The sequence below is a fragment of the Carettochelys insculpta genome, chromosome 7 (assembly GCF_033958435.1).
Source record: "Carettochelys insculpta isolate YL-2023 chromosome 7, ASM3395843v1, whole genome shotgun sequence".
Lineage (NCBI taxonomy): Eukaryota > Metazoa > Chordata > Testudines > Carettochelyidae > Carettochelys > Carettochelys insculpta.
Window position 1 is genome coordinate 38,708,553 of NC_134143.1, and position 27,656 is coordinate 38,736,208.

The 27,656-nt window shown below is 44.6% G+C and overlaps 2 protein-coding genes across 10 annotated transcripts in view; one reads left to right on the forward strand and one right to left on the reverse strand.

The window, feature by feature from the left end:
- SGMS1 (sphingomyelin synthase 1) overlaps positions 1 to 23,647 on the reverse strand; it is a 189,548-nt gene extending 165,901 nt beyond the window's left edge. For 5 of the 9 annotated variants that reach the window (XM_075000335.1, XM_075000331.1, XM_075000339.1 and 2 more), the window contains exon 1: positions 23,312 to 23,647. The gene's annotated coding sequence lies outside the window, so the exon portion shown is untranslated. Of the gene's footprint in view, positions 1 to 1,264; positions 1,280 to 23,311 lie in introns of those variants that run through there. The other 4 variants (XM_075000336.1, XM_075000332.1, XM_075000329.1 and 1 more) reach the window with 2 other exon arrangements.
- Positions 10,156 to 14,615, forward strand: LOC142015791 (uncharacterized). Its single transcript, XM_074999592.1, has 3 exons — positions 10,156 to 10,839; positions 11,542 to 13,331; positions 14,318 to 14,615. Exons 1-3 carry the CDS (start codon positions 10,156 to 10,158, stop codon positions 14,613 to 14,615), a joined length of 2,772 nt encoding a protein of 923 aa, XP_074855693.1.
- Positions 23,648 to 27,656: the final 4,009 nt, after the last annotated feature.

Here is a 27,656-nt window from a genome sequence, read left to right on the forward strand (position 1 = left end):
CTGGCCCCACACAGCTCGAGCTGCCTGGCTGTGGGGTGCCTGGCCCCGCCACACAGGAGTGCAACAGCCATGGTCAGTTTTCCAGTTCCCACTAGTAGTGGGAAGCTGGGGGCCAAGTGCAGTGCACATGGCTTTGTGGGATACACAGGGGACACTTGCAGAGGCAAATGAATTCGATTTTAAGACATGGCGCTTGCACACTGGCCTTTAATTGAACTTCTGAATTCGAGCTTGATGCTATGCCCATCAGGTAACTGCGATACTGTAATCTCGATCTTAGTGCTCCCTAAATCAAGCTACTGGTATTTACAGTGAAGACAGTCATGTGGTAACATCGAGCTAAATGCCTTAAATTTGAATTTATCTCATAATGTAGACGCAGCCTAAAGGAGAAAAAGGTAGCAAGAACACATGTCAAAAGATCCCATTCTCAATATTTCACCAAAAGGCAAGCCAGTAACTGTCACTAGGAAATGCTTGCTTATTTTTTCAGTTACTGTAGAACTCAAATTTCGCAAAAGTAAAGCTTTAATAATTTTAAGTTGTGAGGCTGGAGGGGTTAATAAAAGCTACATGGAAAAGCCAAACAAACCGAAGCCAGTAAGAATGCTGTGGTGAAGCAAGAATAAACATTTCATTGATGGTTATGTGTCTACTCATAAAAACGTGCATAAACCCACAACCCCCTAGATTTGCATTCACAAATCCAACAACAACATTCTCAGGTTCAGATCCTGAAAATGGAATTGTACTAACTCTTACACCCCCACACAGTGCCAGAGTCAATAGAGCCATGCTCTAAAGGTCTGCTGGAGCCTAATTCTAAACCCCAGCCAACACCCAAACATGATCTGTGCACAGCTGACCCTAACAAAAACTGTTCAAAGGCATTTTTCACAGCTGACCTTGGGGAAACAGACACTCGTAGTTGGGGCCTGACAATTTAGGTTGGGTTGCTAGGCTCTTCCCCAACCATTCAATCAGTGACTGCTGTAGAAGGTCCCTATGTGAAAATACTAGGGCACTACTTCCTTCTTGTTGGTATATGTACTTTTAAGCTTTGTGTTTCACAGTAAAAATAAAGCTGAGACATTTTAAACATTTTGCCAGCTCCCTGTATTCAAATGTAAATGTGAACAGTCATTTAGAAAGTTTTAATAAAGCAAAATCTTAAGAAAGTTTACAAAAAAAAAAGCCTTCAAAACAAGCACTTATTTAATGTTCCTGAAAAAATAAGATATAGGAATAAATATTCACCACTTACCTGAACAGCACAATCCCTTTTTAGAAGGATTAACTAAACCAGGGTGGATAGCAATTGAATATTTTTATTTTACAAATAATCTTTTTACTTTCAAAATCATTAATAAAATACTAAATTTTGTATTTAAAAATGAACAGTTCCAATTAAATCTCATCACAACATGCTATACATTACAGCCTTGTAAAACTGAATAATGCCTCACGTCTGTTCAGCCTAACTACCAGTTCTTGGTTCTTCAACGTTCTAGCCTTTCAACTTCTCCTTGTCAGAAGATTAAAAAGTAACGTGCAAAGAAAAATGCAAGATGGATAGGACTGGTTTTGTTCTGTGCTTAGGTGATGGTGGACGCTGGCCAAGCACAGTAGAGCAGCTGGTTAAGGCACTGTCTTAAAACAGACACACCATATATAGGAAAGGACAGAGGCATCATAGAAAAGACCAGTGGAGCGGACTGGAAAAGAAAAAGTGAACACATTATTCAGAACACACTGTTTTCTATATTTCCTCACTCTTTTGCCACAGAAAAACTGTCATGGCTTCTGGGCTTAAGAGAGCCCCTAACTAGGAATAATTTGAAGAAATTCATTCCCTGGGTAAAAAAGGAAAACATGTCAAGTGTATGCAGGGCCTAGCTGCAAGGATGAAACATTCTAAGGAAAACTGGGAACTGTTAGGAGAAAATGATGTGGATAATGATCTGGACATGACTGAGGGGATCAACTGGCTACTTATTTAAATAATTCACTGTGTCATCCATTATTCTTCCAAGACTCCATGGCTTTTAGTGTAAGTATGATTTCAAAAATAAATTCAGAAGCTATTTGCTGTGTTGGATGTTGCTACGGAAAAAAAGGTTTAGCTTAGCTTACCCATACGGTTTGTTTAATTAGTTAACTAGATTTAAAATCGATCACACATGTACAATACAGAAAGCTTCAATAAGAGAAATCTAGAGTTGCCAGTTGCCACTGAGTGTCATTTTCTTATTTTATGTTACATAATATGTGCCCTTATTTTAGAATATCATGGCCACAGACTGTAACTGTAATGCCTGAAATATATTCTGTATTTTATTTCAGGGTAACTCAGCTTTTCCAAGGCAACCCCATTCCATATTTTTTACCCCCAAAAAACAGAAGTGCCAGTTAGTTCAATAGAGCTTTCTCCAAAATTAAGTGTACTTTAAATCCAATCAGTCTTTGCTTTTTTGGTAGCTTGATTTAAATCAATGATTTTTTGTGGTCATTTGAATCATCTTGATTTAAACCAATCCACCCTGCTACATACAGCTGTAAAGACTGAACCTGCAACTTCTGGATAAAGCATGGATCTAATGCTAACCTGCAGAACCCCATCCAATTATTCTTCTGATCAAGCCCCTAAAAGCCAAACTGTTACAGTGGGTTTTAAAGGCATCTTCTGATACCCTACAGCAGTGTTTCTTAAACTATGTTCCAAAGGATACTAGTGTTCCGTGCACAACTCCCAAGTGTGCCATGAGCACCTGACGCTTTTTTGATATCATACACTGATGGTATATATTTTCTGTTATTAAAACCAGATACAATGCTACTTCATTGCTGTGGTACCAGATTAAATTACTTCATTTTGGTTTTCTGGTATATGTTGTTGTTTGGAGGGGGGCGGGGGGGGGTTGTTCCTTTTGTTTGCTTTTGTTTGTTTTGTCGTCCGACAACATTTTTTAAAGAAAATTTTCGTATGTCTTCTGCATAAAAAACATTATTGTTTGGTGTTCCGTGGTCTCACAAAGTTGAAGGAACACTCTTCTAGAGTGTTGTAGCAAGCACTACTTCTGATATAGACCCCCTCTACCATGATGTCCTCATTGCTACATCAACAATGAAAACACAGACCTAATGCTTACAGAACATAGCTAGACCCAACCTCAGTTTGTTTATTCCCCTTCAAATGCCATAGAAAATCTGAGCAGTTCCTGAACTACAAGAAGCCTTTGGAATAAATTCTCTGATTCAAAACCTAAGTTTTATAAAACGTTTTCACCTGTTAAAATAAAAATCTGGAAGCAAATTTAACCCCGGTGGTGCCACTGCATAAACAAGGAAGGAACATTTTATTAGCAAACTAAGGCCCCAGTTCTACAAACCTAAGTGCATGCTTAAATTCCAGGGACTACTCACATTCTTGAAATTAAACACAAGTGTAAAGGGTCTGCAGAGTCCTGGGCTGAAAATAATTATTTTCTTGCCAGGTACTGTCGCATCACATTGTGGGGCTCTGGGCGTGGGGCTGGAGGGTGTGAGGGAGAAGGAGTTAGTGCAAAAGGTGTGGAAGGGCTCAAGGCAAGAGGCTGAGAGGTGTGCAGAGGAGGGAAGTTTGGGGTGGCTAAGGGCAGGGGCAATTACAATCACATTTAGTTACCCAAACCCACACTGCTCTTGTTCCCAGACAAATGAGCACTCTGGCTATGGTAACTGCAGGCAAGGCAGCACACAGAGACCCCCTCTTGTTCTCTTCCCACAAGCCATACACTGCAGGGATTACATGTGTTGGTGCGGCTTCCAGCCAGCCTGGGGCCAGCAGGACAGGCTGGGAGCCCCACACTGCCAGCAGGAGCATGGCTGAGAGCAGATGTCTCCACTTGCAGTGCCCCCAGTTGGCCATTTCCTTACTGGTACATTACACCAGAGTGCACTGACCTACTTTAACCTTTGCCTATGACTATACAGTGTATCCACAAAAAGGAAATGGGAGCGGGAATAATCTTCTGTCATCCAGAATAGGTCATTTCCGCTACTTTGGCTTCAAACAAGGTGTATTGATTTAAACTGAAGCAATTTAAATCACCAATTAAAGTCATGATTTAAATAACCAATCAATTTAAATTGTGGTTTTCCATTGGTGCATTAGTTATTTTCTAAAGAAAGGTGCAATCTTGCTAGTTGATATAACTATTACAACATATTGATTTACAACTAAATAGAGCCTTGACATTAGATTTGCTACAACCTTTTACTACCTAGAAGCATATTTTATTTATTTAAGCGATTATGTAGCTTAATATCTTCAGCTACTTATTCACTGTACTTTTGTGTATGTTAGAAAATTGTAAATGATACTTGTTGCTTATATATGACCAGCTGCATTCAGATGGCAACTTAATAAAAAAATTGGATTTTGATACAGCAATATTTGATAGATCAGTTACTGCCCATTCAGTTGGTCATCTGGAAGACTGCATAAAACCTACTTGTGTACCACACACAGCAATATAAATCTCAAGGATCACTAGACAGAGCCTGTTAAGCCTGTGATGTCCACAGCATCTCAACTCCAGTGTGTGGTCACGATGGACCAGTCCAAGATAATGAGGCACAGAAGCCAGCCATTCCTGTTTTACTCATGTATATAGCACTGTGGGACACACTATCATAATGCCTAACCCAATTTTTCATAATGACTATTACCCAGGGCAAACCCCAACACCAGAATGAAACATAAATTGATCTACAAATTTTAGATGTACATATTAACCTACTAAGTTGAAATTTAAAAGCACTACTACAGGCTCTCTCAAACTTCACAGGATAGGTGGTGGGCCTCAGGCTTCCACCATGGGCCACACCAAGTCCAAGCCACCCATGGCAATACCATTAAAATGGGGTTGCAACACTTTTTGGGTCCCAACCCAAAGTTTGAGAACCACCGCACTATTAAACAGAAAAAAAGATACACATTACTCAGATTAGCAATGACATGCAAAAAAGCAGAACAAGCCTTGAATGACTTAATTCATGAGGGAACCTTTAAATACTGCTTTCCCATACTTGGCTAAGGGTGACATTGAAAATGCTGCTTGTGTTACAAGGCGTATTAATTTTATCTTAACTGATTATGCTTTGTCATTTATGCAATTTGTTAAAAAGCTTTAAATCACATATAATAGGCCCTCATCATTGCTTCATATATCTATCAGGCAAAGGTGTCACCTTGACTATAATAGTCAACAGGTGTTCACCTGGTGTTTAACATACAATGGCTAGTACACCTACATATTATGGAAATAATACTACCCCCAGCATGTGTTCAAAGCCGAATTGTTAAATAAATTACCTTTGAGTTAGATGGAAACAAAAACTATAGAACACAGTTTAACATGTACCAATGTTCCCTCTAAGTTTTTTCCATTTATGTGCAGAATGAAGTTTTTTTTTTTATGTGCACCAATATCAAGGTAACATGTGAAACCTACATACACAATTTTTAGAAGTTACCATAGTGGTAATTACTTCAGCTGGAAGGGTTAGACATTTTACAGCTCATTACTCAAAGAATTAAATTTAAGTATAAGAGAGCAATAAAAATTATGAGATGCACAGACCAGTCAAAATCTAAAATAACAGTTTGAAAATAAAATTACAAAGAATATATATGCACATTGCAGGAAGTATAAAGTAACAACATCCAACAACATTACAAGTATGTATAGTGAGGTGAATGTGCGAGACACTGCCTCTCAAGTGTGCTGCTTCTGTATGTAGATTATCGACAGTCAGCTGTCTGAAGCCTGCTTATTCTGATACAGCAGCAGCAGTCAGCAAACTCCCTTCCACGGCACACTTCTGAGCCCTGTGGCGTCTGTCCCTGTCCCCTACTCTGCAGCGATGTTAACATCAGCGTCCTTTCTTGGCCCCCTCTCCCCACCCCACTCTGCACAGCTAGTGGGAGGCTTCAAGGAGCAGTTGTCCAGGAGCTCCGAAGCAGAGGGCAGAAGGCCGTGCAACAGTGCGGGGTGGGCCACCTGAAGCGCACAGCATTTGACAGACTGCGAGGTGGCAGTACAGCTTAGCAGGAATGTAGCCATTTACCCAATTTCTGACAACTTTAAACTTTTGCTGTAAAACAGCAAGCATGCTTTCTTCGACTCTACCACATACAAACCAAAGCACAGGCTCATCACCATTTTGCCCCCTCTATCACCACCTTTCCCTCACTCCACCTCTTCCCACCCACTCTAACCCCTCTCCCGACGCCCCGCCACTCTCTGACCTCCCCCAGTTGCCAAGTGGCTGGTTGGTGAAGCTACTGGAGGTTCAGCCAAACAGCTGTGATGGGTGTGTGCTGAACACCCCCTACTTTTCTTCTGTGGGGGCTCCAGCCCCAGAGCACCTACAGAATTATCACCAACGAGCCAAAGGCCTACCCCAAATTGGACACTCTGACTGTGCGCTTACACATCTTTTCACGAGCAGTGAAATACACAACAGTGCTGACATGTAAAAGTATTATCACAAGCACCTGAGCTGGCAGCCACTGAAATGAATGAGACAGCTCCCACCTCAGAGCTCCAGTTCCAGACTGTGATGGGTGTATCCAGCCTTTGCAACCCCATATTGGGAGTTCTGCTGCTCTCTTATTCCCCACTCCAGGAAACAGCTCAGTGGCAAAGCATAGCAAGTATTAGAAAGCCATGCACCCCACACACACACTATTGCATATGCACAGTCTGGATTACATTTTCCCATTTAGCCTCAGAACGTAAAAAACATTTGGTCCTGAAGGGCAAGAAGCTTCTTGTATTTGAATCTGTCATAGTGCAGAAGGCATTTAGACTATGTGCTCTGGCCAAAAGGCTGAGCCACAGACAGTCTCCAGTGGGTGATGAGCACCAAAGAGCACAGCAGCACCATGCCCGGCCACTTGGAGAAGGAAAGAGCAACCCACTACACAGACTTTTAGAAGACTGTTGGGCTGGTTGCACTCAAGTCACGTTTTCAAGGGGTTTTTTGTAACCATAGCAACTGGACGCATACTTTATAACACATGAAAGCTGAAACTGTAAGAGAATGATTCATAAATCTGTACAAACCTATCCAGAGTACTGCTAAGGAAGGGAATATAAAGGAGTCAACACCCCACTTTAGGAAATATTCTTGTCAATTTATAGTGACACACAAATTCTCTTAAAAATAAGTAACTTGTCGTGTTTATTGCTCTCCTTGGGACACTCTCTCCAGTTTCCTCACATTTTTTCCTAAACTGTGGTGCTCAGAACTGGCCAGAGTACGCCAACTGAGACCTCACCAATGCTGAGCAGAGCAGAGCAGAGCAGAGCAGAACAATCACCTTGCACATCGTGCATGTGGCATTCATGTTAATACATCCCACAAACAGTTTTCTAAAAACTTTTCTTCAAAGTTTCTCAGATTTCAAACCAAACCAGTTTGGATAGCAAAAGCTGTGATTATGGAAGGGAAGAGAGAAGACAGCAAACTGAGAATTGGTTATGCAATAAGAACTATTTACAAACTTCAAATAAACAACAGCTCAATTTCTATAAAAATCCAAACAACATTTTTTGCAACTGTTCTTTTTAATGACTAATCATACAAAACTCAATGCTTTTTATAGAATGCAGGTCCAAGTATTGCAGAGCACTTCACAGAAAATTACAGCCTATTTTGTATACAAACAGACCTTTTATAATTTGGCAGAGCACTGAAATCCAGGCTTGAATTTTTTTCCTGAACGCGTAAAAAGTTAACTTGAAAATCATGCTCACACCAGACTGTGGTATAAAATGCCAAGTCTGCAGACAACAAGGTCAAAGGAGCACAGAAAGAGTTCATGAAACTTGAGACATGAATGAGACCCTGCTGGCACCATAGCCTAGCATGGGAAGAAACTGCAGTCAGCAGCAGGCACCTATGAGACCAGTGAAGTGATTCTGTAGCTCACACCAGTCCCAGAGAAGGCTTGCCACAGGAGCACCAGCACCATATTCTAGGGCCTTACTTAGAGGAACTGCCCGCTACATAACCAACAAATGAAGATAGAAGGTACAGGAACCAACTACGATCCTGGTAAGTTTCTGCCCCCATTTCAATGTGTATTAATACAGGACTGGGAGGATTTCCATTCTAAGAACTAATGCAAAAGTTATTACAAGCCCCAGCGAACAACATGTATCCACTAATGGCAGTCTGATGGAACACTGCACAGACATAAAATTTGTATCTGCATCAGCAAAATGTTCTATGGCTGCAGATTCCCAGAGATACATCTAGGGTTTTGCATGGTTCTAGATACAATATTTGAACCCTCATGCAATATCTGCCAAAAACATGCAGGCCTTTACAGACTGGATGCCAGCATCATAAATCTCCCTCTCCCCAGAGGTGGAGTTCAAAATGGCAACCAGAAAATGCAAACAGTAAAGTCTTATTAGGAATATTTACTGGGAAAAAATCAGATTTTTATTAAAACGTTCCTGTTTCTTAAAAATAACAACCTTACATCACCTCGCTGTAAGTATACTGTTCTGTAGCCACTCAGCGATATAATTAGCAACCTGGAAAGAGTGAACCATCAGGAAAGAAGGCAGAAATGTGTTCTGTTCACAGTGCTAGTCCATATCAGTTACAAGTAGTCAATAGATGACAAAATCATTTGTCCCAAATATGACTGGAGTTTGAAATTTTATCCAGAAATGTACTTTGGGGCTGTTGGCACGGGAAACGTTATTATATTCTGATCTCATAGAGACATTGTTTTGTAAATGAATGCTTATTGATGTTCTCATAAGGTTCAATATTGAATTTAGCATTGTTAGTGAATCCTCCTTAATTTTCAGTATTGTTTTGTTAATGAGATCCTGTTCATGTTCTATACGACCGAATAACTCTACCTTCCTGTAATTTACTTTTTGTTAATAATCTATTGGTACTTGACCTCCTGCTCAATCGGTAATTACCAGAGCGGAATGGCATAAGACCAGTAAGAATTCAGTTTGAGCTGGAGGAGTGGATAAGGGAATTATGAGAGACTCTCCCCTGGTTTGTGGGGAGGGGGTGAACAAAGGAGGAGAGACGTATAAGTATTGCACACTGCTTGTTGCAAGGTGTGCAGGCTTTGAGGAGAGATCCCCCTGCACCTTACTTGGCATGCCAAATAAAGATTCTTCTTCCACTCTCGGTGTGTTATTGGGCCAGCGTTGCATACCGGGCACGAACTGCCACTGTGCCACCTTAAGAAGGAGGCAACAGTTTTGGCGTCCCTGGGTGGGCACTCTAAATCAAAGCCTTGCCCGGCTCGCCTCTTGGCGGGGGTAGCGGGAGACGGCGTCCGACTTCCAGCGCGCGCACCGGTAACTTTACCGGGGGAACTCGGCGTCCGGATTCCGCAGCCCCTGCCGGGGACGACACAACGGTGCAACACAGCAACATGGAAGAGAGAGAGGAAACAGAGGGTGGAGCGGCGAGAGCCGGACCTGTGGACAGGTAAGACCCAGTCCCTTTTTGTGAAAGGGACTTCCGGGACGCCGGACGGCCAGTATAGGGTTGGGGCGATAGGTTGTGATAAGGATGGGACTAGGTCAAAGTAGCCCCAAGGATAATACTCCCTTGGGTTGTGTCTTAAAACATTGGAAAATTATAGGGGGGGACCCCATGACTAAATCTAGACTAAGGAGACTGTGCACAGTAGAGTGGCCACAGTATAACTTAGAAGGGCAGGAGCGGTGGCCACCAGAGGGATCCCTAAATTATAACACCATATTGCAGCTGCTTTTGTACTTACAATGTACCGGTAAATGGGAAGAACATATGTATGGCCAGTGTTTTGAATATCTTAGAAATAGACAGGACTTGCAGGAAATGTGTGGATTACCATGTACAGTACAACCAGCTGTAAATAAGTCTGATCTAAGATTATCATGTGTAGTACAACCAGCTGTAAATAAGCCTAATGTAAACTGTCACCAGGACCCCCCTTCAGCTTCGGCACCCACACCCCCTCCATATAGGGAAAGGGTATCCCATGATTCAGAGATAGCCCCCTCGGCTGGATTATATCCATTAGTGACTGAAACAGTGGTTGACAGGCCGGGAGCTGCAGATCGGCAGGCTACTACTATGCAGGTGTATTCCCATGTGCCCTTTAATCCAATCGATTTGGCAACCTTTAAAGCCCAAGCCGGGGAGTTTTCCACGGATCCTAGTCGCTTTATTTCAATTTTTGAAGGGTGGTTAGCCAGTCACAGGCCTGATTGGAGTGATTGCCAGGTCTTAATGAGAACCCTGTTATCTGAAGTGGAGCGTAGCCAGGTTGTGGCAAAAGCCCGGGAGGAAGCAAGAAGGAGGCGTGAATTAGAGGGGAACGATTTCCCAGCTCCAGAGGCCTCGGTTCCTATGGTAGATCCTCGCTGGAACCCAAATAACCTGGCCAACTATACCCGTTTAAGGGTTTATAAGGAATTGCTTTTACATGGACTCCGACAGTCTGCTGTTAGACACAACAATTGGGCAAAGCCATACGAGTTGTTACAGGAGCCTAAGGAAAGCCCTGTGGCCTTTCTACAGCGCATCCGGGACTCCATTAGACAGAACACTAATACAAACCCAGATGATCAGGCTACAGAGGCTATTATAAAAGGAATTTTCACTACCCGATCTGCCCCTGATATTAAGAGGAAGTTGCAGAAAAAGGAGGACTTGATGGGCATGACTATGGCCCAGATTTTGGAAACTGCAAATAAGGTGTTTGCTCTTAGGGACGGGGAGAAGGAGAAAAGACAGGTTCAATTAATGGTGGCCGCTGTGAGGGCAGGACCAGCAGGGACTCCTCAGGGAGAAAGGGGAAGGGGCAGAGGAAGGCCGGGACGAGAGAGATCCTTTTGTCAAGGGAGACGTCTTGGACGAGATCAATGTGCCCGGTGTGGACAGAAAGGACACTGGAAAAATGAGTGCCCGAATACCAGGCCACAGGGGGTGAGGGCAGAGACGTTTCCGGTGGGGGAACAGGGGCACTAGGGGTGTCAGGGGAAAAACCAAGGCCCACCCCCTGAACTCCAGGTAAAGATGAGGGTGGGCAACAAGGAGGTGGAATTTTTGGTTGATTCTGGAGCCTCACGAACGGCTGTAAATCAGCCTCTTCCAATACCGAAAAGGGGGAATCTGGAAGTCATAGGCGCAAGTGGATGTCCTTTTTCAACTACTGTTTATGCGCCTATGATGTGTAACCTACAAGGGGTCTCATTTAGCCATGATTTGGTTCTATTGCCCAATTGCCCTACGTCCCTTCTGGGTCATGATATCCTCACAAAATTAAGAGCGACCCTGCATTTCGGTCCTGAGTCAATTGACTTGGAAATACTGTCAAGCGAGGCTTGGAGAGTGATGTTTGTGGAGGAGAGACAAGAGCCAGGGCCCCCATGGTGGGAAGAGTGGGCGCCACAAGTCTATCCCCTTGTTTGGGCAGATGGAACCCCTAGTAAGGCCCGTCATGTAACCCCCCTTGAGGTATCCCTCATACCGGGAAAAACACCAGTTTGTATCAAGCAAAGGCCGATTCGACCTCTCGAGGCTCGGCAGCCAATAACGGAACAAATTCAGAAATTTCTGAAGTATGAGATTCTATGGGAATGTCACTCCCCCTGGAATACCCCTATCATGGCAGTCCCTAAGCCAGATGGGTCTTATCGGTTGGTTCAGGACCTTAGAGCAGTCAACGAGCGTACTGTAACTCTGCATCCGCTGGTTCCTAACCCATACACCCTGTTAGCTTCAGTAGGAACTGAACACAGTGTATTCACCGTTCTCGATCTGAAGGATGCTTTCTTTACCATACCGGTGGACGAAAAGTCACAGGAGTTATTTGCCTTCGAATGGGAGGGAGCAGATCGGATAAAAAGACAGTATTGCTGGACAGTCCTGCCACAGGGATTTAAAAATTCCCCCACTTTGTTTGGGCAGACTTTCGCACGGGACTTAAGCGAATGGGATAATCCCACTCAGTGTTTATTACTGCAATATGTGGATGATTTACTCCTGGCGGCTAGAACTATTCGGGAATGTTGTCAAGCCACTGTGTCCTTGCTTAATTTTTTGGGACTCAGGAGCTACCGGGTCTCCAGAAACAAAGCCCAGATAGCTCAACCGGAAGTCAAATATTTGGGATATCATGTAAGCCAGGGCCAGCAAGTTCTTTCTCAGGAGCGAAAGGAAGCGATTTGTCAAATCCCTGAACCCAGCAGTAGGAAACAATTGCGTGCCTTTTTGGGAATGGCAGGATTTTGCAGATTATGGATACCTGACTTTGGGATACTGGCTAAGCCTCTTTACGAGTGTGTTAAAGGAAGTGACAGAGACTTGTTTCGTTTTACAAAAGAGGCTCAACATGCATTTAAAGCTTTAAAATTGCGTCTAATGGAAGCTCCGGCTTTAGGTCTACCAGATATTACCAAACCATTTCAGCTGTATGTGCATGAAAGGAAGGGAGTGGCCCTGGGAATATTAACTCAAAAGGTGGGAAGTTGGAAGCGACCTGTGGCTTACTTCTCTAAACAATTAGATACTGTTGCTAGAGGTTGGCCAGCGTGCCTGCGGGCGGTGGCGGCTGCAGCCATCGTCTTAGAGGAGGCAGGAAAACTTACTTTGGGAGGGGAAGTTGAGGTCAACACCCCACATGCTGTCCAAGCCCTGCTAGAGGCAAAAGGAGGGCTTTGGCTCACGCAAGCCCGACTCACAAAGTACCAAGCGTCGTTGCTAGAGAATGCAGAAGTTAAGTTAGTAACCAGCCCAACTTTGAACCCAGCCACCCTTTTACCTGAAAAGGGGGCAGAGGAAATTGAGCATGACTGTTTAGAGACTATTGACACTCAATATTCGAGCCGCCCTGACCTTAAAGACCAACCACTTTTAAATGCGGACTTAGAGTGGTTCACAGATGGCAGTTCCCAGGTGATAAACGGAAAAAGGAGAGCTGGATATGCGATAGTCAGCCTGCACGAAACTATTGAGGCCCATCCTTTACCAGTGGGTACATCAGCTCAGCTAGCAGAACTTATAGCCCTCACTCGAGCCCTGGAAATGGCTAAGGATCTGCGAGTTACAATTTGGACGGACTCTAAGTATGTATTTGGGGTAGCACACGCCCATGCTGGAATTTGGAAAGAAAGGGGAATGCTCACAGCTCAAGGGGAGCCAGTCAAATATGGAGAACAAATCCAGGCTTTCCTCCAGGCTATACAGGAACCAAAGGAGGTAGCTATTGTCCATTGTCGAGCTCACCAAAGGGGGGGAATGGAGATGTAACTAGAGGTAATGCCCGGGCAGACCAAGAGGCCAAACGGGTAGCGAATACGGAAGATATTGCTCTTTTGCCTCTGATTCCCACTCTCCCAGATCCCCATGAGAAGCCAGAATATTCTGCCCAAGAACAGCAGTTAGCTGAGCAGTTACAGCTGAACCTGCGAGAAGGATGGTATGTAAGTGAAAAAGGACAAGTGTTGCTTCCTGGACCCTTGATAAGGCCGACGGTTATGAGTTTTCATCAAGGGACACATGCAGGTCAGGAGGCCCTGATCCAATTAATAGAGAAGTACTTTATAGGAGATGGAATAAGAAATGAAGCCAGACGGGTGGTTAGAGACTGTATGGTATGTCAGAAAAATAATCCCCGAGCAGGAAGACCCGTGGTACCCTCCCCACTACCATCAGCACCGGGACCGGGACTCGTGTGGCAAATTGACTTTACTGAACTACCTCGTGCCAGTGGGTTTCAGTACCTACTGGTACTTGTGGATCGTTTTACAGGATGGATAGAGGCATTTCCATGTAAAAATTGTACGGCCAACACGGTTATCACTAAAATCTTAAAGGAGATAGTCCCCCGGTTCGGAGTACCAGAATGGATTGAATCAGACCGAGGAACCCATTTCGTGGCCAGATGTGTGGAGAAAGTAGCAGATGGACTCAATATTCCATGGAAATATCACACTCCATATAGACCGCAGGCCAGCGGAGTGGTGGAAAGAGGGAATCAGACTTTGAAAAGACATTTGTCAAAATTGTGCCAGGAAGCTCAGCTTAAGTGGCCAGAGGCCCTCCCCTTAGCCCTCTTAAGGACCCGAATATTACCCAAAGGGAGGTTAGGATTAAGCCCATTCGAAATCTTGTTTGGGCGACCATGGCCAATGAATGGGGTGCCTGGTACAGGTATAGAATGGGGGATAGGGGAGGGGTTTTTAAAGAAATATTTGCTGTCGCTGTCGTCTGTTATGTCTTCAATCCACAGGTTTGTTTGTGACAATCAGCCCATTCCGTTGGACCAACCCCTTCACGATATTCAGCCAGGAGACAGTGTGTTGCTTCGGACGTGGAAAGAGGAGCCCCTTCAAGAGAAGTGGAAAGGACCCCACCTCGTTTTATTAACCACAAAAACTGCTGCTAAACTAGAAGGAGTCAAACCATGGGTCCATTTCACTCGATTAAAGAAGGTCAAACCGGCTGAGGAAAAGGAGTGGACTGTGAGCCGTGTCACCCCAGAAGCTGAAGAAGATTTAGGACTGAAATTGTTGTTTAAGCGAAAGTAATTTTGTATGCTGTAGCAAAATGCGTTATTTGCTAATATGTAACTGTTTGTTAGGATTTATAGATATAGGGGACCCACAAGAGGCCCCCGCCTCTCTGCACCCAGTAGAGGATAACTGGTGGGTTCTCTTAGCTACCACCGCTACTAATAGTTCACACTTTTGTGTTGGGGGAAGTTATACTATGGGTTCAATAATGACTACTTGTTTTATAGGAGTACCTACTCCTTTGCAACATATACAGAATGATACACTTTTCCAATATTTTAATATTAATCTCACAGCCAACCATCTGTATAATTTTGGCCCCAGTCCAGAACCTGATGCTTACTCTAATCAGCGTCGCCTGGAGGTAAGGTTAGCAAATGTTAGTGGGGCCCCCGACTGTTTTATATTTGAAAATGCCACTAAAGTGGCAGCTAATCATAATAATACGGATATGAGTTGTAACTCTACTAGCATGGTGTCATATGCTAGAACCCACATGTTCCTGCCAAAGGGATGGTTTTTAAGATGTGGCTTGATAGCTTATACATATGTGCCAGCCAATAGTTCAGGAGGTCCGTGTGTGATAGGAAGATTAACAACAGGGGTACTCCCAGGGAATGTTTTCTCGAACCCAGGCACCCATTTCGCACCAAGTAGAGTTCAACGTGGTTTGGAAATCATGAAGGAGTCCTGTGACGCCTCTGTTAGTTTGTTATCAAAGACAGAGGCAGCAGCACTTGCTGCCTCTCTGGTAGGGGTCCCTGGTCTAGCCACTTATAATGCAGTTCAGTTAACCAAAGTAGCCTGTGCTCTAGCCAAATCAATTAATCTCACTACTACTTTAATTGAGGCTTTAGCAGAAGAGTTGGCTGAGGTTCGTCAGGGAGTATTACAGAATCGGATGGCTATTGATTATCTTCTCTTACGTCATAATCATGGTTGTGCTGAGTTTGAGGGGCTTTGTTGTTTTAATTTGACTGATAAAAGCCAAACTATTGAAAGCCGTCTATCCAAACTTCGGGAATTAGCTATTCACATTAAACAAGACCCTGAGGGTATTCAGTGGTGGAACTGGGGCCTAGGAGGTTGGCTGAATTGGATAAAAAGCATGTTATCTTCCTTGGTGGTAATAACAGTAATTTTTCTTTTAGCCTGTTGCTGTATTCAAGTAGGTTTGCCATTATTTAAAGGGTGTGTTGGCCTTCTTCACCAATCAGTAGGAATGCATGTATTAAGAGACAACAAAATGGGAATGCTACCCATAAATCAGGTTTTAAGTAAGGAATATGAGAAGACTCAATATGGGACATCTTGAGTGTTCTCAAAGGGGGGGAAATGTTGGCGCGGGAAACGTTATTATATTCTGATCTCATAGAGACATTGTTTTGCAAATGAATGCTTATTGATGTTCTCATAAGGTTCAATATTGAATTTAGCATTGTTAGTGAATCCTCCTTAATTTTCAGTATTGTTTTGTTAATGAGATCCTGTTCATGTTCTATACGACCGAATAACTCTACCTTCCTGTAATTTACTTTTTGTTAATAATCTATTGGTACTTGACCTCCTGCTCAATCGGTAATTACCAGAGCGGAATGGCATAAGACCAGTAAGAATTCAGTTTGAGCTGGGGGAGTGGATAAGGGAATTATGAGAGACTCTCCCCTGGTTTGTGGGGAGGGGGTGAACAAAGGAGGAGAGACGTATAAGTATTGCACACTGCTTGTTGCAAGGTGTGCAGGCTTTGAGGAGAGATCCCCCTGCACCTTACTTGGCATGCCAAATAAAGATTCTTCTTCCACTCTCGGTGTGTTATTGGGCCAGTGTTGCATACCGGGCACGAACTGCCACTGTGCCACCTTAAGAAGGAGGCAACAGGGCAAGGAAGTTGACTGTGGCGTTCTGTGGTTTTGCATGCAGTCATCACAAGCAATGCTATGTGGAACTTAACACAGCATTCTGTTGATTCCATAAGTCTTATCGTATCGCAAATGCTGATAGCTGCAAACTATTCTCCTACCCCAAACTCCACAGAGGCTGTTGCATTTTGGAGAAAGGTGCATTTTCCACGGCTGCCTTAGTAGCTGACCACTTGTAAATGTGCTGTTCAATCGCTAAATGTTTGAGTGTTTCAACTGCTTCTCTGCTAGTTTCCCAGCAGCAGTTGGACCATCGCCTCCATTTGATAGTCAGGCACCAAAAGAACTGTTCTGTTCTCCAAGCTGCGAAAATGAAACTCCATGTGAAATGACAGGGAAACCTTCTGCATTCCAGCCACCTACTGGACCCAAACAGGAGGAAAAAAATCATAGCTGCTTTAAACAAAACAAAACAAAAAGTGTCCTTATCTCTGCATTTTCTCACTACAGTTAACCCAGCTGAGTCCCTCTCATGAAATACTAAAGTTCAATTTAGAAAAATAATGTTTTATATCCTTCTCATTCCACAAGGATTGTTTTCTGTATTCCTCCACTGAGCTATGTCTTGGCCTACTGCATGCCCCTCAACTCTGTAGACTGCAGTTCCTCCCCAGTTCAGCCACGGTGCAGCAGAAGTCTGGGACAACGTTCCTTCACAAACCAATGAAGAACATTTCTGGGATGAAACGATGGCTCTCCTGATGGCACCACGCTGGGCCTCTTTTGTGACTCTGAGAAATCATGGCTAGACGCGATTAAAATCGACTTTATGCTGTAGTGTATACATGCCTAAACCAACTCAAGCGCGAGGTCTCCTGCAGAACGGGAGCTATTAAGTCGATACAGTGGGCAAGCTACATCCATGGGAGCTACAGTTTAGCACAGATACTTGCAGAGTTAGATCAATGAAAGCTGCCTAACTGTGGAGTCTAGATCAGGCCTAAGAGAGAAATAGCGATATTATCAAATGTCTTGAATATAAATAAATTCAGACCAAAAATAAAGCATACATTTTTGGTCAGTGAGAGTAACTAACTAGTGGAAAAATTTCCAAGTGTCATGCTAGATTCTCCATTACTGACAATATTTAAATAAAAACTGTATCTTCTAAAAGATCTGTTGTACGAATTATTCTGGACAACTTTTATGGCCTGTAGTATGTAAGAGGTTAGATTAGATGATCACGATGTTCACTTCTGCCACTGGAATCTATTAATATTGCTATTTAAAATAAGCTTGTAATATATTGCTAATATTATGGCAGGATCTATAAACTCAAGTCAGGGGCCTGTTACGCTACTGTTGTACAGATGGATAAAAAGGAAGACAGCCTCTGCCCAGAAAAGTTAGTCAGATGGGATGTGACACGTGGTCAAAACAAATGCCTGAGAGAGTGAAGGGAATGAAGGAGGGGAATTAAGAAAACTGTTTTACAGAAAGAAGAAAGGTATCTGTATAGAAACATACACCATTTTGATTAATTCCATTTAAATATACTTTTAGTTAAATTAGATCAATATGTTGTGTAGGCCAGGGTTTGGACTCCATGTCTGCAAAGACTCATTCACAGCTTGTCTTCATTCTGATAGCCTGATTTGGACTGATTGATCACAATTCAGAAGACTGAAGCACAGGTATGATTTTACTCCTACCAAAATTCAAGATCATGCAATCATTCCTCCCCCATGAAATCTGGCTACTGGAAGGGTGAGAAAGGGACTGGGCCGGGGCACCTCTAACTGGGACTTCTCCTGCACAGACCATTTTGGGGGTGGTAGGGACAGAATTACTTTTGGCACATTCCCCAGCTGTGGCTAAGCTACCCTAGGAGTCCAGAGCTCACCCACCAGAGCTCCTAGCAGATAGCCCTAGACAGACTAGGGAGTGACAGGACTTCCCCTGCCCTGGCAGGGCTGCTCTCAAGGGGAGATCAGACACACCTCTGGGTACCTCCCAGAGCTGCAGGAAGCTCCCCAGCATGCAGGAAATCAGATCCATCTCCACCTGTGAGAGTCTCAAAAACCTGACTACATAATATACTCCGATGGAGCCAAACAATCCTGTTCAACCAAAGAAGTATCGTGCTAAGTTATTAGAACAGAATCAATATTCATCACAGCAAGAAACTAGCCTAGCATTTTTAAATGGTCTTTTCAAGATTTTACAACCCAAAATGACTTACCCCACATAGATGTCCACAAGATTCCTTTCTCCATTGGCAGTCCCTGTAAAATCATATGACCGTTTGCTTGATCTGCCCTTGGTTCATTCTGATATACACTTAAAGATACCAAATAATCAGTATCAGTCACTCTTACTGCTAATAGCCAAAAATAATAAAGTACAAGAAAAGGTTCAATATGATGCTTTGTCCAGCATTTTCACCATCCACCCTACAGAGTTGGAATGCTCCCTAAGCTATACTCCTAAAGCCTTCTTTTATATCCTACAGTCGGCATTCTAATTTGTTTTTCTAATACCAAGCCACAGCATTAATCTTTTTGTTCTGAACACACATATTCCAAGTTCCAAGGAATATGAGGGTATCTCCTTCATTTGTTAGCAGCATACAACAGTCATAATTTGTCCTTTGGGACATTCCAGCACTAGCTTGTGAGAGTTTAACTGTCTATTATGGTGGTGCTATGGTAAACATTCATATATCCTGATCCTATTAGTAGTAGGCATCCTTCAGTCTGCATAGACTATGGATCGCGCCCTTTATAGTTTCAATTGAGGGCTTCATTTACAGCATCTACTGTGACTATGAAGACCCACACAAGAGTGACAGTCCTTGCTGCATCTCTTGCAGATGTGGTGGGTGTCTGGCAAGTCCTTAGTGTGCTTTCTGTGCGCTCGCTTCTCCTCTGCTAGCTGTCTGATCCTCATCTCGCCCTTCTGAAGATCCTTGTGTAACCCCTGCCTCCATCCACCGCGGTCATCTGCTAGCTCTTCCCAGTTGTCCAGGTCGATGTCTACCTCTCTGAGGTCTCTCTTGCAGACGTCTTTGTAGCGCAACTGGGGGCGTCTGGGAGGTCTTTTGCCAGAGGCTAGCTCACCATACAGGATGTCTTTTGGAATCCTTCCATCATTCATCCTGTGGACGTGGCCAACCCAGCGGAGCCGACGCTGCCTGAGGAGGGTATGCATGGTTGGGATTCCAGCTTGCTCGAGGACGGCAGTGTTGGTCACTCTGTCCTTCCATGATATTCCAAGGATGCGCCTGAGGCAGCGCAAGTGGAAGATGTTCAGCCTCTTTTCCTGGTGGGCATACAGGCTCCAAGTCTCACTGCCATAAAGGAGGGTGCTGAGGATGCAGGCTCTGTAGACTTGCATTTTGGTGTGCGTGTACAGCTTGTTGTTATTCCACACTCTCTTGCTGAGTCTGGACAGAGTTGTGGCCGCTTTTCCAATCCTCCTATTTAGCTCAGTGTCCAACGACAGGGTGTCAGTGATGGTGGACCCGAGGTAAATGAACTCGTGGATGACCTCTAACGTATAGTTGTCAATGCTGATTGATGGGGATTCAGCAACATCCTGACCAAGTACGTTTGTCTTCTTCAGGCTGATGGTAAGCCCAAAGTCCTTGCACACTTTGGAGAACTGATCCAGCAGTTTTTGAAGCTGGTCTTCTGTGTGAGACACTACAGCAGCATCGTCTGCGAACAGCATGTCTCTGATGAGGACTTCCCGCACCTTAGACTTAGCTTTCAGCCTTGCAAGATTAAACAGTTTCCCATCAGATCTTGTGTGCAGCAAGATGCCCTCTGTTGAAGATCCAAAGGCATGCTTCAGGAGGAGTGTGAAGAAGATCCCGAACAATGTCGGAGCAAGCACACATCCTTGTTTGACACCGCTCCTGATTCTGAAAGCATCCGATAAAGCGCCAGGATCCAATTTGGTGGAGATCAATAGCAAAACACTCACTGACATGAGCTGTGAAGGGTCAGCTTCTTTTCTTTTTTAAAAAAATTCAAATTATTATAAAGAAAACCAATAAGCATGTCATTTGCACCTACTCAGCACTCAAATGCCTCAACAGATTTGATGCAACTGCTATGAAATCTGCTGATGCAGACTGATACACTGATGCCAGTCAATCTGAGAGAAACGATGGTCTGGTGACCAAAGCTCTGCAAAGGGGCTCAGAATATGTACGTCAAATTTCCAGATATGGCAAGTGATTCCATGCAAGTGACAGCGTCCACATAATTCACTGGCATTTCACCAGCATGGTAGTTCTCCATTACTAAAACAGTGACAAGACCACTTCTCTTTCTCATTTCTGGCTTGTCTCGTTCATTTAGATTGTGAACTCCTTAAAGCAGGGACAGTTCATCACTGTGTATTAAAACACCTACAGACTTCCATGTTGGTTGGATCCTCTAGAAGCTACTGTATTATAATTAAGTCATAAAGACAGCTGCAAAGTTAACCAAAATTTGGCCTTTCATTCAGCAAGCTAAGTTTTATGGGCCAAGTAGAAAGTGAATACATGCCAGGTCACAACAATGAATTTGCTCCTTTAGTTACATCTTTCTGGGTGGTATTTCTACTCTTACATCACCAGCTTTATAAGCAACACCCCCAAAAAATTAAAAGACATAATACTAGTTTGAAAAATTTAACGCATCCAATACCACCTTTAAATAGCAAGATATTTGTATACTTTTTGAATCTCTCTCCACCTAGATGGGTCAGTTTCACTTTCAGCTTCTAATACAACTGCCTCTGATCATGCAAGGAGCTGAGAGCTCCCCACATCGGTTATAGTCAATGGAGGATCTAGGCTTAGATCCATGTTTGTATTATGAACACTACAAGGCAGTGCTGATTTATACAACAAATCTATTTTTCAATGTAGACTACAGGAAGACATGATAAACATTCTAAGAGCAAGAGAGAAGTATTGACTTACAAATATCTCATCCAGAGCCAAAGCTGAGTTGAGACTACCCACTTCCACAGGAAAAAACTCTATATACAGGTCTTATCTTTTAAAAGGGTTATGTAGAAGTAGTTCTTATTTTTCAAGTTGTCCACCCAGGAAAGCCCTGTAATTTCTGGGCCACACTTCCATTTATAATTTTAAAATGCACATAAGATTTAAGTCAAAGTTAACCAGACACCAGAAGCTAGAAACCTGAAGTTCCCAAAAACACCAGCCCACATCTGTGGCCCAATAACACATCCTTAGCACTAACCTCACCTCCTGCCTTGACCCACTAAGCCTTCACCTACCCCAGCACGCTATCTCCTATTACAAAGCACAGAAATGATGTCCAGTCCTGTACCTCATTGTGCCCCCACACCCATCCCACACACATACATACACACACACACAAATCCACAGCTCTTGAGCTAAGACTGCTGGGTCAGTGCAAGCAATAACAGAGCTCCTGAGCACAGGCCTCCCCCTAAAAACAAAAATTAGCCTTTTTGTGTACAAAACTGGGAATTCAGATGAGATCTTTATAACTGGACTCCAAAATAGACCTTAGAAGGGCTATTGTATACAGATCACCCTTCCTGGGGAGTTCTCAGCTGGCCAGACCACAATCCATGACTGTTTCAACTAGGACTGCTGAGTCAGAGGAAGCAACACCAGGATTCTTCAGTCCAGACTGCTCTTACACAAATGGAAAAGCTCCCTGGAACCTGTGCCTCCAAAAACAGTCAAGAACAAGAAATAAGATCAGCCTAATGAGCTACATGCAAGAGCCAGGGAGGAATCTATTCATTACTGCTGCCTTTTTCACTTCTCATAGCTCCTGATGTTGTGGGAAACAGAAAGCCTGGAAGCATTCACATAGGAGAATTCCCTACCTATTGCTGAATTCCCAACTCAGCCTGGAATTTCATCTCACACACACCTAGACTGACTAGTTCTATTTCGCTGCTGCCTGGTGAAAACAGAACCGTAACCACAGGTTTGACCTTCTTAATAGATGTTCTTCTCCAATCTTTCCTCCCTCACTCAAGAATTCAGAATTTGTAACTGCAGCTGCTTGTCTGCCCGAGCATCAGGATGTAACTCAAAACACAACTCTGGGACACTTCATCACTGAAGATTATGTCCATAAAATCCTAAAATTATTTCTCAACAGCAGAAAGGTTCATGATCTTTTCCACCCCAATACTGCAGTTTGAGTTTCCAGATACTATAGGATTTAAAACCAACAGGGTCTCACACACACACACGCAGTAACCCTCCCTATCCACCTCATGCTCCTTGTCCATCACCTCTGTGACCCCCTCCAACCTAAAGAGCCAACCCATCCCCTTAGCAGCTGGATTCTCCACTCTGGCACTCTGCCCCAATCCGAATGGCAAAGTAGCTCTTCTCTGGTTCACTAACCCCTGCCAGCACCAGTATATCCCACCCTCGAACACAACCTGCCCACCAGCCCTCTGATCACCTTTCACCTCCAGCCTCCCAGACATGCCACATCACAACACAGCCATGCAGGCAGCATCCCCACACTCTCCCACCTCCGACCCCCCCCCAACACGCTCCCCCACAGCCCAACCCCCCGCCACACACACACTTCCCTGACCCTACTAACCCAGCACAAACCAGCTCAACACTCTAACTCGCCACCCACCCCGGTCTGTAAACCGCCCCCACCCAAGGTAATCCTCCAGCACCACAACTGTCCCGCCCACAGTCCCGGCCGCTGCCCAGCCCAGCCCCTCTTCAGCTCACTAAGCAGCAGCCCGCCCCCGCGCCCTGCACACGCTAACCACCCCCTCCCTCCGCGGCTCTCCAGGCAGCCGCCCATCCACCCGTACCCGGGCTCGCTGGGTGCTCGCCGTTTGGGCTCTCCGAGGAGCAGGCGGGTTCCCAGGACCGGGCAGCGCCGGGCAGGGTACCCGGGTCAGGATCAGGCCGGCTAGCTGCTCACACTCACCGGCGCCGGGCCGGGCCGGGCCGGGCCGGGCCGCTCCTTCCGCGGGAGCCGGCGCGGGTGGGCCTCAGGGCGCAGGGCCGGGTGGCCGGGGTCGGGGCGGCTGCAAGGACTCGCCGCGCTGTGGCGCACGGCGCGGCCGCTGGCGAAGTCCCCTGGGCGGCGGCGGCGGCGGCCCCTGGGTCCCGTACGGCGAGGGGCGGGGAGGGCTCACCCACGTGATGGGCCCGTGTCATCCTGCGCAGCTGCCATCGGTCCGGCCGGCTCCGCGCCCCCCGGCGGGACCCGGCAGCGCCCCGCACGCACTAGGGGGAGCCGCGCGGCCCCCTGCAGCCCGCCCCCCTGCCCAGGGCGGAGAGCGGAGCTCGAGCGAGCGGGGAAGGCTGTGGGCGCCTCCGTGCGCTGCGAGCGACATGACGTGTAAGCAGCAAGGGGACGCGCACGGAACATAAACGGCGGGATTCGGTGTCGCGCGGGGCGGCAGCAGCAAACGATAAAGAGCCCCCGGAGCCCGCTCGCCGCCAGGGGCTCGGGCTGCACGTCGTGAAAGGGGCAGTGGAGGGCGGCAACGCGCCACAGGCAGCTGCTGTCAAACAGGCCCAGTGCACGTTACAGCGGCCAGGCCCGCCTGAGCAAGGCTAGCAATTTCCCCGTAGGAAACAGGCCACGTGCCAGCGTTGACTCGCTCCTAGCATCCAAAGGGACCTGGCAAAACTCTGCTGCAAAACAGATTCACATAGGGCCTAGGGAGCGGGGAAATGCAAGGCCAGGTCTGAGCCCACCGGAAGGGGTGCTGCATACGCTCCTCAGCGGTAGAGATTGACACAGTGATTAATCACTACTGTGTCGAGCAAGACTCACTCCTGTAAGTCACTAAGGTCCTTAGGAAGATGAGACTCGTATATTCTCCAGGCCAAGGTCACAGAGTCACTGAGGGACTAATGTATCCCCAGAAAGCACCAGGGAGATCCAACCAGGTAGCATAATGGGGCACCCTGACACAAACCATAGAATTGCTTCTTGTTCTTAAGTAGAGGCCTACTAACTGCCGGGTCCATTTTGGTTAATTGCGGGGTGCAGGGGTATATTAGTCAATTTCACCTTCAGATGTTCACATGTGAAATGCCACCCTGTTGTAACTATGGAGGTACCAACCCCAAAAGCAGTTGTGGGGGAGGGATCACAAGACTACTGGCCTTGCAGATTTCCAGGACCAGCATCTGAAGAAGTGAGTTAACTCACGAAAGCTCATGCTCTAAACTTTTCTGTTAGTCTATAAGGTGCCACAGGACCCTTCGTTGCTGCTACAGATCCAGACTAACACGGCTACCCCTCTGATACAAGACTACTGTAGGAGGATCATGGGATTACAGCCCTTACTTCTGCTCTGCTGCTGGCAGAAATGCTGCCTTCGCAAGTGGCTGCTGCCCCTCTCTAAAGCCAAGAGTGCACACCTCCTTTTACAGGTGTTTCAACATGTTCTCCAATGTGGTGGTCAGTGAGGTCCAGTCATGATGTCACTTCTCAGTAAGGTCTGCCCCAGGTTCCCCCATAGACTTCCATGAAGGTCCCAAATGTTACATTCTAAGGCACCCACAGCATGGTGCAAGGATGCCTAGCAGCCTGGGTGTGCTCATGGCAGAATAGCTGGATTTCATCCTTGGTATCCCAGCATGTCCTCAGGGACTTAGACAAAGGGCTTCTGCTGGTGCACCCAGAACATATCGCACACCATAAAATTCAGGTCCTGCATCAGTTTGGCATTAAAAAACATTAGGAACTACAAGTCAGAAAAGGGAAAGACTAAACACTACACACTAGTGTTCAGACAAGTGAATGGGTAACCTGGAGGATGGAACAAATATCCACAGAGGGAGTCGTGCTGTAAAAGTTATCCAGTGGAGCTCTTGAGGCATAGTTGGGAATACTTTTCAGCTAAGAGTACTGCCTAACAACAGGGTGAGAATACCTCCAAGACACCCGCTAACCCAAAAGGCTGCAGGACAGAATGTAGCAAAGCACAGCCTGAGCATGCATCTGCATGAAGGAGGCAACATTAATGAAGGATGTTCTGTTTTCCTGATCATAAAGACAGGGTGTCCATCTCAGAAATAGCAGTACTCACACCTAGCCCATGTTGTATGCTGAAAGGATTTCTACAGAGTCCTCTTCTTTTTGGGGTCACAGAATGGTGCACAAACTAACAGGTGAATGAAAGAGATTTCCAGAAGAAAAAAAAGAAGGATCATTGGGTCAAGGAGTCCTTCAATATGTATATGCTGTACTGATTCCCATCATGAAGGTGGAAGGGTTAGATAATCATTCAGAGGTGTAAGGGAAGTGATGAACTAAGGGAATGTAGTGGAGCTAGGAAAGGCACAAGTGGCAAGAGAAGAAACTTGCTAGAGACCACCTGTTTGGAATGAACATGATGCTAAACTAGAGACCACAAAGAAAAGCTGGAAATCTCACTCTGGGTTGATTAGGGACAGACTGTCACAGAAGGGGCCAGTTGTGATAATCTAGGTGAGCCTATAGGATTTATCTGAATTTATTCCTGTTCAAACTATACACATGACTTTTAGAAAAAGTAATGCGATCTTGATTTGAAAAAAATCAGTCACTGAGAATCTGCCACAAGTCTTAATAAATTGTTTTAATGTTAAAAATGTATATTTATTTTATCTGAATTTTTCTCATTTCCGCCTCCAGTCATTGGAAATTGTTACATCCTTGTCTGCTAGACTGAAGAAACCATTATCAATGTTTTTGTTCCCCATATAGTTCCTTTACACACTGTGATCAAATCGTCCCTTAATCATCTTTGTTCATGTATATAGAACAAGCTCCTAGAGTCTGACACACATTTTACAATCTTTTAATGATTCTTGGGGCTCTTTTCTGTACCCTCTCCAACTTAACATTCCTCTTGAATTGTGACACTCAAACTGAACAGTTTTCCACTAGTTGTCATACCAGTGCCACATACAGAGGTAATATACATACAAAAATCACATTAGGCCTTTTGGTCAGTGCTTCACCCTGGGTGATCACACTGAGCATACAATTTTAAAGCACTTTCCACTAAGCCCTCAAACTGTTTTCAGAGTCCCTTCTTCCTGAAAAAAATAGGACCTATATTCTTTGTTCCTAGATACAAGACATTATATTTGGCCATATAAAAACTACATAATGTTTGCTTGCAGTCAGTTTACCAAGCAATTCAATAAGTTACTCATCCTCATTATTACTTAACAATTCTCCCATCTTTTATGCTCTGCAAATTTGAGTGTAATTTTATGTTTTGTTCCGATTAGTTGATCAAAACATTAAACACATATCCCCAAGAACATGCCTGAGCATACTCCCCACTCAAAAGTACATTTTGAGACCTGTCACTTGGCTGGTGTTTAGTCCATTTAATGGGTACCATGTTGATTTTGTACTGTATTGACCTAGTTTCTTAACCAAAAGTTCATGTGGGATCAAGTCAAATATCTTACAAAACTCTGGGTATATTGCATCAGTACTATTAATTTTATCAAGCAAACTCAATCTTGTCAAAATAATTACTTTAGTCTGACATGTTCCATAATCCTATATTGATTAGAATGAATTGTATTACTCTTAACTCTTCAGCTGAGTCATGTATTGGCCATTCAATATTATTATTTCCAGAGGAGTGGAATCAAAACACTAAAAGATACAGAGAGATCATTGCCCAGTTCTTTTGAAACTCTTGGATGCAAGTTATCAGGAACTACTGATTTTAAAATGTCTAGCTGTAGTACCTGCCACTTAACATCCGCCTGAGTTACATTTGGAATTTCATCGTCTCATGATAGGACTATATCATCTGGCTTTTTCTCCAAGTACAGATCAGAAATATCTGCTATTATTTAGCTGTAGTTTATGTCTAAATGTCTTCTAAGAGCCCACTAAGCAGTGGAAGTGTTGGTAATGGGCTAGAAAATATTGACTTCCTGTTATATGGAAAATTCTCTCATCTGACACCGATCAGGTCCCCAGGGTGCCAGAAGAGAGAGACCTGTGTACTTAAATCTCATTTTTATCTTCCCTCAACTCTGCTGGTGACAGACTATTCCTTGTGTCCTCTTGCTTCCCTCATCAGTCTTCTGTAATTCTTAGCTTCTGATTTATAATCATTGCTATCAACTTCCCCTTTCTTTTGTTTGTTTATTTTTATAGCTCCCTTCATATTCCCCTAA